The following is an 11134-nucleotide window of genomic DNA, read 5'->3' as shown; positions in this document are numbered from 1 at the left end:
ATTTATTACATGGAACAGCAAATTTCAGACAACTGAGTCACATAATAGACAACCAGTGCAATGGGAAGTCTCTTTCCTTTATGTAACCAAGTCATCGAGCTGGTAAATGAATCCATGAACTTCACATTCCACGATATTCTGAAACAAATTAACACAGGATCATATTTTATGTTGAGATGTTGATCTGAATATGACTTTCTACTCACTTCTGTACATCTGGTTCTTTTCAAAGTTAGAAATTAAATAGCTTCAGATTCTAAAACCAGAAGATTTTGATATCCGAAGGTCTAGAAAAGCACCCAGATCTGTTATTTGTAGTCAAACATGAATCCTTTCTTCTCACACAGTTCTCTTCCTACCATGTTGTAACCCTGCTGACCTTATATTAGAGTATGAAAGCCTGACAAAGAAAACCATCCCTCTGTCAAGGGTGTGAACTCTAAGTCTCTGAGGATGAAAAAACCCTACATTTCTGTCAAGACAGCTCTTAATGGACTTATGAAATGTGTGTATCTAGGTTTGCTCTAGGTTTGTAAGGCTTCTCAGTACCTTTTTTTATCACGAGGCTCATCATTGGTGAAATGGCAGAAGAAATTCTTGACACTTTTGGTTGCCTACTTACCACTGCCTTCAATAGTTCTTCCATTTCGAGGCTGAAAAACATAATAATTAGATGATTGTGAAGAAGCAATAGATTACAGTCTTATAAGCAAACCCAGCAAAATACATGCACAAAATACCTCCCCATCATGCAGACAGGGTACTGTATAAAACTGCACTGAGATGTTTCTTTAAAACAACATGTCAAATACCAGGGGGATCTGTGCAGGGTGGGTTATGCTTTTGAATATGAGAAATTTTCATCCAAAAAGCTAGACATTCTGGCCTTAATTATTGTCATTCAGGATTTGGGTTTAAATTCATAGGGGTAGTATAGGCACATGCTTAAGAAACACGATGTAAATACCAGCACTGAAAGAACCTAGATGAACATGCTTGAAACAACAAATAACTTAAAACTAAGCATAAATGACAGCTGAATTGGTACTCTGGTTACTGATGTGACCTGCTTTACAGTATTTTAATTTTTTTTAAGTGTGGTGAAGATATTCCTAAAAATTAGTTTGATGTCAATCAGAACCAGCACACTGGGCATTAGACCATGTCATAGCTCAGCAAGCCAGTGGGTGAAAAATGTGAGAGAAATTATGATCATTTTGCTTTGGCTTTTCACCATTAAGCAATGTGATTTTGCTTCCTGGGCAGACCTTTCAGACCAGGTGGGCACTCAGCTCAGGCACATGTTTGATCCAATTTATTTAGCACCAGTGCACCTTGACAGTCTCAGAGATACAAGCCACATGGATGATTTGGCTCAAGATAAAACATTTGCAGAAGCATAACTTCAAACGAAAACAAGTGTTTAATCTACCAATACCCCAGATCTCATTATCTTGTCATCTTTTAGTCAAACCAGAGTTTTTTGAGTAAATGGCTCCTTAAGCTTTCAAGCATAGGGATATTTGGCCTCTACTCAAAACAACTGCAGCTAGAATTTGTGAAACAGCTGCTCGTCTGTGAACATATAACAATGTCTGAGATTTACAATCTTTAAACAAAGAGATTCAGATACCCTGAAAAGGAAGAAAGGCCGCCCCAGAGTTCCATGACTGTCCTGTAAAATCAAACACAAACAATAACAAAATACTTTAAACTCAATTCCATAGATCTGTTGCCAAATTTTACTATTCTATCAGAATATTGGTAATTTGGGGACCTTTCCAGCAGCATGCAAACAAGATATTGATAGTCCCCAATGCCCATTCATCTGGAATGCTGATGAAAAATTAATGCCTGAATTACATGGTGTCTAATGTAAATAAACTAGATTCACATAATTAAAGATTCACAGGGTTTAGAAGAAATATAAAAGAAAGCTTTACACATAGGGTATGAGCAGGGTCAGCACAGATCACTTCCCAAACACTGGAAAAACCCATGCTGACTTTAAAAGAAGCAAGGAAAGGGACATACTTCCCTATCCACTGCTACTGCCACTGCTTGTCTTCATATTTACATACCTTCTTTGTAAACTTTGCAGAAGCAATCTGTGATTCCTGCAAGTGGACACTGTACGTTAATCAAGGTGCCGGCACGTTTTGGTTTGTTACAGTGACCCTCTGTTACTGATGAGGTTGGAACTCTCCGTGTGAGAGGAGAGATAACCTCACACTTATCACAGTAAGACAGATGTAAGAACAGCAGCAATGCATCTTTTAAAAGACTGATGTGAAACCTTGCCTGGAAGTTACTCTGTTCATTTCCATCATTCAACAGGCTTCCCCCTCTGTACAGCAAAGTGCAGCTGTGCTCTGGGGGTGAGGCAGAGCTCAGCTTGGAGCTCCACTCCTCAGGCTTGAATTGTACTGATAGCTCTTATCTTGTTAAAAAGGGGCTGCTCTTTGCCTTTCAGACTGCCCTTGGTTTTAACCCAGGAAAGATTGCTGGGTTTAAGCCTTCCCCTGCACTCTTTATTCTTCAGAAAATTGCTCATTTTTCTACTCAGTCTTATTTCAAGGAATAGAAACTTTCCCCGTGACTTTATGTGAGCAGACTAAGTTCCACATGTGGTGCAGCCCTGACCCTGCAGCCTGGTTTAGGAGCCCTCCTGCCCATGACACAGCTGCCAGGCTGTATGCTCCCAGCCAGCCAGGAATGGGATGGCTGTGTGCCCCAGCCCATCAGTCACCCATCAGTGAGTGGGTTTAGTTACCTGGAGTGGGCTTGAGAAACAAACACGTGTAATGGGCAAGAATGTGAAGATGGGTGAGAACACAGGAAAGCATGTGGGTGGGAAACTGCAGAGGAGGAGTTTTAAAAGACAAAATACACAAGCAAGAAAGAGGGAATCATGGTTCAGGGTATGAGAAGAGGATTTCTTTGGTTCAAGCTGCAAGACAACAATTTAGAGTGACTGACATCAACTTGCAGGGCTGTGAAATACTAGGGAAGAAAAAAAAATGCTTGCTCAATCAAGGTGCCTAAAGGATGCAAAGGAGGAGACTACTACAGAAGACAATATGAGTGCTGCCTTTGTTCTGATTGATTATTACACATCAAGCAAAGACAGAGATTGACTCATGACTCAGCCTGCAGTTTCAACTATCCTAACTAATTTATAACAGGTGAGAGATTACTATGTGGAAGAAATATGATAAAAAACCAGAGATTTTAAATATCTTTGGGGTGGAAATTTCAAACACACAGTGAAGTGATTCAACATTGATGTTAAATATTCTTAGTTCTCCCAAAATATTTTAAATTCCCCACGCTGGGTTCAAGTTCCATTCAAACCCAAATTGCCATGGACTTTGCCTTTCACAGTGCTGAGGCCTCATTCCTTCTCTTAAAACACCATCTGCCTTCTCTATAGGATCTCTAACTCTGATTGAATAATTTTTTTTATTCACAGAAATATAGAATAATGTAGAAAGTTAAATTCAGGTGACGTTAGTAAGATTTCATAACTGTTTCACTGGGTTAATTACATACAGACTCGTGTTTGTAGTGCCTTCAGAAGATTCCTTGTGGGCTAAGAAAGTAGGACTTCATGCAATATGAGAATTGATCAGATGGATAATACTTCACATAGTTCTTTATCCATATTTCAAGTTCTTTATCCATATTTCACATATTTATTTTATCTGCTGCTTTACTCAGACCACACCTAGAAATCATATTGCAGATGTATAGCTCATATTTTTTGAAAGGATATTGTATGAGATTCAGCTTCCAATCTTGAGGACACATAATTTTTTGCAAAGTTAGTAATTAAAATAGTAACTAGGAATAAGACTCTGTTCAAAGTTACCAGATGATTCTGGATGTTTCCTCAATGGCTAAGCTGTGGAAACATGAGTCAATAGTGAACTCAAAAAACATTTATTAGACTTTATGACTGAAATGCTATCATTTTTTATACAATCAGCTTCAGTATTGTAGACTTTAGTGACTGCTTCAGGAAAGCATGCTTGGAATTATAATAAGCTAAAGACACTGGCAAGAAGAGGTATTGAAATGCATTTCAAAATACTTTCTATTGTTGTCTTGAAGGATCTACTCCTGTTTTGAAACAGCAGAGGACTCAGCCTCCACAAGTAAATTGGCCTTTTTAGCATATACCCAGGGGCTGAGTGAATTTTATGGAAAAGGTTCTTAATGAAATGGTGCTAATAAAAAAGTGATATAAAGCAGAACTGATACTGAGATGGGTCCTTATATGACTGCACCAACAAAAAAGAGCTATACTCAATAACTCCTCAACTTAATCTCCTTATTCTAAATCAGACACACAAAAAAACCCCAAGCACAAATAGAGTATTAAAATCAGTAAAGCAACTCATACACCTCTATGTTCAGCATAATCTAAGGTTTGCTATTGATCCAATATTATGTATATTTTTAGTGTATTTGACCCTGTGATATTCAAAACTGAGGGTCAGGGTAAAATACTGACTCTGACTATAAGTGAATGTTTTGGTTCTTCAGCTCTGAATTGGTGAAAAAACAGCAGTTTCATATAAATAATTTAAAGTAACTAAGAATTACATGCAAACTACTAACAAAAAGAAAATATTTTATATACCCTTCTACATCTCTTAAACCACTACAGTATTAGATTATGCATTGTTGTTTGGAGAAAAATGTCAGAAAGTTGGTCGTGGAGTGGTTGCTTTCTAAGTTTAAGAAGGGGGTGCTTTGAAACAAAACAAGTAATTATATATCTTACCTCATTTTTATGCATGCTGTTGAATATGGAATAACAGAGATCCAAAACAGTGCTGGAGATCTGGAAAAAAAACAACAATACTTTAATACATTTACTGGGAGAACAAGGTGTACATGGTTTGATTAAAAACAGGCTTGATTCTGATCCCAGATCAATTTAGATTGAGTTCACCAAAACCACTCAGAGCAGGGGAAAACTTACTGACACTATTATGAGATGAAAAATTACTCTTGTTTGAGAAGAATACACACAAAGCAACTGTTGTCAATACAGTCTGGTGCTATAAAGAGATCAAAATCAGCCTCTTATATTTAAAACGTGTTTCTATGCTAATAGTTCTAGGGGTATCTTTGGTTTTTGACGTGTTTAATCTATGTTCATTTTAACTACAAGCATTTTGGTCAATCAGAACTATATTCTTTAATCATATACTGAAATACCCTGTCCCATACTCATTGTCACAGTATGGGGATTTGCTTATGCATGCAATCACATTGGATGAGAACTACAGCTTCAAAGGAAGTGAGGTGTAAGACACCTGAAAAACAGGCTCTGGGAACTGTTTTCTACAAGTTTCGGTTCACAAAACCATAACATTTTGGAATGAAAAAATCAGCACAAAACGTTCAAAATTTCCAAATACTTCCTGATCCTCCAAATATTTTTTTCCCTGCTTTGAAAATGACCCTTGGGCTTGATATTAAATGCAGTGAGTGCAGCTGATCTTCCACTTTAAAGTGTTTGTAAGCCTTGGGCCAGCAGAAATTATCTGTGAAAGCTTCTCCTTGCTCCCCTCTCCTCTGAGCAGCCCAGAAAAAACTCATCCACCCACTAAGCACCAAGCCAGGACCAAACAGGACCTTTAAATCCTGCAGAACTGTCTGGCACGTCTTGCTTCAGTGTTAGCTACTATTGGCATAATATTGGCATGGCAAGAATGGAAAAAAAAGTGCTTTTCTTTAGGTCTGCATTAGCTTCACAAGGAGGAGAGCACACACACCAACAAACTTGCCCTGCTCTCCAGAGCTGCTGACTCTCTGGCGGAGGCTCTGCAACCTGCAGACACCGATGCTCCAGGTTATACAGGACAATTAGTATGTCTGGAAGAGAGAGTCTCAGCAGATCAAACACGTTACAGGAGTCAGGTTACCTGGGGTTGATCGGACATTTCCATCCACTGACTGAAACACAGTGCCAGTTGCTTTAAAAAGTAAAGAATAGACATTAACAGTGCGTCCATCATACCTTCGGACCTGTGTTTTCGCTCGGGAAGTCGGGGCTGGTTTGTTATTAGCCCGTCTGTCTTTGGGTGTCCTATTCTGCCCCATGCTGCACTCCACACCCCTGCCCATGCCTGTTCTACCTGCCGCTGCGGGCGGCGAAGGGCGCCAGCCTCCGTCCTCTCTTTACCAACCCCCAGGGTATTTAAAGGTATTTAATAAGGTATTTAATACGGTATTGCCAGTCCGTTGGAGATTTCCTACCTCATTTCCCTGCCACAGACGAGCCTCGTTTCCCACCTTCCCAGTCTCTTCCCTACCTCTCCACGTCGCATCGCTGTCGGACGCCAATGACAGACGTACCTGGTTTGGGGGCAGCTCCACACCGTCCCGGTAGCGCGAGAAAGGCTGCGGGAACCCTGCGGGACGGGACACGGCTGCGTTGGGATGCCGCGGAGCCCGGCCAGGACGTGGCTCCCCTAGAGGAGCCGATCCTCTCCGGGGTTCTCTCGCGTTCCCCCGGTGCCGGGACGTACCTGAGCCCCGTGAGAAGGCGCAGAGGCAGCAGGCGGCCAGGAGCCAGGGCAGGGCGGGCGGCGGCGGGGGCATGGCCGGGCGGGGATGGGATGGATGGGCGAGCGGACGGGCGCCTTTATGGGGCCTCGCCGAGCCCCATACGGAGCCGCCGAGCCAATGGGCGCCGGGGCGGTCCCAAGCACCGCTCCCACTGTCGCTCCCGATGTCGCTCCCGGTGCCGGACCAGCACTGCCGCCCCCGCCGCCCCGCGGCTCGGCCCGCCGTGACGGGAAATCCCACCCCAGTATTAGGGATCCCGCTCTCCACCCCCTAGACCACCTCCGTAAAAACTGCTTCTCTAGAAGGGACCGAGAGGAAAGAGTGAGGGATAAGAAGAAGATGCTGCGCCTGGTCAAGTGACAGAGCAACAGAAAATTCAGTTTTGTAGTAGGGCTTGCTGAGTGTTTGGGAGTTATTTCTCCTCGTGGCAGTTTGGGAAATAAAATTTGCCTTCTAATTAGAAGGGCTGTGAACTTTCATATTGAACAAGTCCCATTTTACTACATTTACCTTCACATGAAATTAAGAAAGCCATCCACTTCTTAATTCATTTCATAGTGGGTATGGCTGTAGAAAAGATACAGATCTGCTATCAACAGAAAGTGATTCTCCTTTCTTCCTGATTTAATCATTAGGTTTGACTATGGAAAACTCTCCCTGGTTTTCTCTGTGCAAGTTCTAAGAGCAATGCTTTCTAATCAGATCACAGAAAGGCAGAGTCCTCCCAAACTCTTTTATTTAATAGGCTTTGGGCCTGCTGAAGCAAATATATATTCAGTTGTCCAACTTCTAACGCAGCAGGGTTGGAACTACATGATCCCTTCCAACCCTAACTATTCTATGATTCTATGTATTAGACCTGCTTGGGAGGCAATGGCTCCAGTGTGGGATATGAGACACAAAAAGCTGCAGAAGGTATTATTGTCACAGCATCCCACCTCATCTCATAATGTCCCTCAATGGCTGTGCTGCACACTAAAAGGATGATGGAAGGACTGGTCCTGGTGGGAGCATCTCAGAGCAGTCAGGGAGGAGACACACCTGCTTTCTCACAAAAGAAAGGGGAGCCAGACTTGATCGACTTTTGTCAGCTACACAGCTGTGTGTCCTGAACACCTAAAGAGCACAGGAGCAGCTGAGTGACCCCATTAGTTCACCCTTTGTTCCTTCCCCTGGGAAAGATGGCTGTATTTGCCTCATCACAGCCTTTTGGGGACAATAATCTGAGTGTGGAGATGTCAGGAGAGGTCAGATGTTGCTGGAACAGACAGTTGTCAGATTCTGTCTTAAATGGAATGGGAGAGTCAAGACAGGAGAGAATTCAAAGAGATTAGTCCCTCTGACTGTATAATTTTTATCCCCTGTGGGAGCTAAAGCAGATTGCAACAAGTTTTGTGATGATGGTTTCTCACAGCAAATCTGCCTAGGCTTTCATTTCCAAGAAGATGCAGTGCTCCAGGAAGCCCATAGCTCATTTTTGCAGAGACCCTGCTTTCTACCAAAGCCCATGAAATCCTGGAGTGAAAGCATTCTCTGCATTTGTTAAATTTGCTCATAAAAGGAGGATGGTGTTTTATTTTTGGTGGCAGCAAGAAGCAGGTTTGTGTTTGGTGTAATTCATTTAAGCCAATGTAGTCACAGAAATGTGAGAGCAGAGCCCCACTAAGTTTTTTGACCTGGACTTTTCAGAGGTAGACAGTAAAATGAGAGAAGTTAAAGATACTCTGAAAGATTGCACATTTTCATATTAACTAACATCTTCCTGTCTTTCAACACTTTAACCAAACTGAAAATTATTGTGTACCAGCAGCGTTTCTGTTGCCCTGCTTATCGCAGGTCTTGCATCCGAATCACTCCCATGCTGCAGAAACACAGGATCTTAAAGAGCCATTATAGATTCACTATTTGCTATTTTTTTATATTTACATATGAGATACCAATCCTTTTAAATCCTAATAATTTGCTATCTTTTTACAAGACAATAATATTAAATTATGACCAGATTGCTAGTGATAGTTCTCTGTAATGGGATGTGCTTCTCTGGCTTTCCCAATTTGGTGATAAAAGCACAGTCTTCTGCTTTCTGCCAGTTATATGGTAGCCTCTTTCCACTTTTTTAAACACATTTGAGTTTAGGAGAGGGATTTTTTTTTTTTTTTTTTTTGGTAATAGAATGTGATCATGGTGGGTGGGTAAAATCTACTTCTACCTTACATAAAATTCTGGATGCTACCTGGACCTTTCCTTTCTCCTTCTCATGCACAATAAACCATCTGCTCTTTTATTTCACCATTTACCAGGGAGTAGCCTAAGTGTACTCTGTGCCTTCTTTCAGCAAATTTTGCCTACAGTGAAGCCCATGTAGCTATTCATTTGCATCAAGTGAGGCTTAATACTTGAAGATGAGAAAAAATTCAAGCTCATTCAAAACTCATTCAAGCTCCACTAAAAAAAAATCACAACTTATCTTCTAACTGAAAATAGTATTTTATCACAGCTATGCAGTATGAGAGAAGAATGGAGAAAGTGTTGAAAACTAAAATTTCAAATATATGAGGGTGTTATATTGTGAACACATTCAGCTTCCTTAAATCAGAACTCTCTTTGCTGGTGGATGTTTAATTTCAAAAGTGTAAGCCAATTGATATATCAACACCAAGCCACATTAATGAGCCATACTTTCACTGCATAAATAAAATTCCTCTTTTAATGTCTTGGGCTCTCTGCACAAAGAGAGAAAAATAAGGTGGCTTTCAGTGTCCTCAGTGATTCACAAGGGAGTGAAAAATGAAGCTTTAGTGGGGGGCTGATGAGAAACAAGAGGATTTTTTATTGTGAGTAAGGAGTCTTGGCCTATATTTAGCAACAGCAATATTATGACACCCATAATTTTAGAATAAAACATGCTGTGATTAATAAATGAATAAGAAGAAAATTTGGCATCAATGGGCAAAAAAAGATGAAGGGCTGGTTTCCTTTTTGCAAATGATTTCTGCAATGAAATCAGTAGTTACTGCAGACAGCAAGGACAGAGTGCACAATGTCACGATTGAGCAGCTCTTGAGTGCATCCCAGCTCATCCAAGCTGCTTCTGCTGGCTCATGCCTCTCCCCCTCCACAGCTCAGCAGTAATTTGTACAAAGCCTTATCCTGCTCTCAGGGCTTTCAATACCTCACCCACGACCTGCTTGGAAAATGAGGAAAGCTGCAGAAAATGGAGGGTATTTATTAGGCAAAGCTGCCACAGAGCCTGCAGACAGCTGCCATTACTCATCTTCTATTACATATGACAGTGCCTACTTATGTTGAATACAAGGCTGGTTTGATGTGGTTTTAGTTAATACTCATTTACCTTTCCAGCACAGACAAGTGGTCCAAACAGTGGGAGCTTGTCTCATTCTTGTTTTTACATGGGCAAGGCTCTACTTGGCACTCAGACCTGTGTGCCCAAACTTTGCTTTACCAGCACATATCACACTTTTATAAAACTGACACCTGCTAAAGGTGCTAAATTGGTTGACAGAATATCAGCTAAGTACAAAATGATCAAGTAAGTACAATTGTATGCTTTTGTTTGTGGTTGGTTGCCATACTTTACAGCTATGAAGCCACACTCAAAAAGTTGAGTAGGCCAGCAAGTAAATATGTTAAGGGGATCGGTTAAAAGCATGTCCCACTGGGCAGGAGTTCAAAGAGTTAACCAAGAACATCAAAATGGAGGACAGATGCTAATGGTCAGTTTAGGAAACTAGACCAGGAATGTGAATATTTGCATTCTTTTGTATAGTTTATTGGCTAATTTTTGGAGAAATGTGATTTTATGTCTGCTACACTCTGCCAGAGAAGTGTAAATTCCTCTGAAATGGAGCAATTTGCACCTACCATGTTCTGCTGTGCAGAAACAGTGCTGTAGCAATGGGCTGTATTTGGCAACAGTGGGATAAAGGATCAGTATAATTTCTAGATTTTGAGACATTGGAAAAGATCTTTAACCTGGAGCTCTGACTTGGCTTAATTTTATTTGGTGTTGGCCCAGCTGGACAGGGAAGCAGTATGTTCTTCTGCTTAGGCAACTGGTGGGATAACTCAATCAATATCTGCAGTTTAGCTTTCACCAAGGATTTGTCCAGAATGATTCATTCCTGGCATCTTAGGCCTGCCATAAATTTCCAGGTGGCGTCTGAGTCAAATGCTGGAGTGGCTGACACAAACTTCACACCACCAGCTGAACAAATTTGATTTTAATAGCTGAATTATAGTGCTGACACTCATTTATCCATGCCTCCTAAATCTGAATGATTTAATCAGTAGGTTTAATTTTCTTGGGGTATAGCTATATGTAAATCATAATTTATTTTTGTTTATAGAGGGACCACCACAGTCTATGGATACTTTACACTAAATAATAGAGTAAAGGATTTAGATTAACATGCATACCATACATCTCAGATTTCTGGCAAATACCCAAATTCTACATCTTCATTGCCATATAAGAAAAAAGTACCTAAAAATAAATGTTTTTCTCACCAAGCACTAACTACAGGGAGAG

At 40.9% G+C, this 11134-nt stretch overlaps 1 protein-coding gene across 4 annotated transcripts; it reads right to left on the bottom strand.

The window, feature by feature from the left end:
- On the bottom strand, positions 1-6656 carry NMS (neuromedin S). 4 transcript variants are annotated; one of them, XM_030234979.2, is made up of 8 exons: positions 6546-6656; positions 6373-6428; positions 5940-5990; positions 4790-4849; positions 2082-2117; positions 1634-1675; positions 623-653; positions 56-138 (listed from the first exon to the last, which is right to left on the bottom strand). In XM_030234979.2, the coding sequence occupies exons 1-8, from the start codon at positions 6616-6618 to the stop codon at positions 122-124; spliced, it is 366 nt and encodes a 121-aa protein (XP_030090839.1). In that variant the 5' UTR covers positions 6619-6656; the 3' UTR covers positions 56-121. The 4 variants fall into 4 exon arrangements, with proteins under 4 accessions (XP_030090840.1, XP_050827461.1, XP_050827464.1 ...); XM_030234980.1 differs by lacking the exons at positions 6373-6428; positions 6546-6656 and adding an exon at positions 6274-6366 and having other exon boundaries at positions 1-138; XM_050971504.1 differs by lacking the exons at positions 5940-5990; positions 6373-6428; positions 6546-6656 and adding an exon at positions 6035-6259 and having other exon boundaries at positions 1-138.
- Between the last annotated feature and the right edge of the window lie 4478 nt (positions 6657-11134).

This window comes from Serinus canaria, chromosome 1 (assembly GCF_022539315.1).
Source record: "Serinus canaria isolate serCan28SL12 chromosome 1, serCan2020, whole genome shotgun sequence".
Lineage (NCBI taxonomy): Eukaryota > Metazoa > Chordata > Aves > Passeriformes > Fringillidae > Serinus > Serinus canaria.
This window is presented reverse-complemented; position numbering and strand designations above follow the sequence as displayed.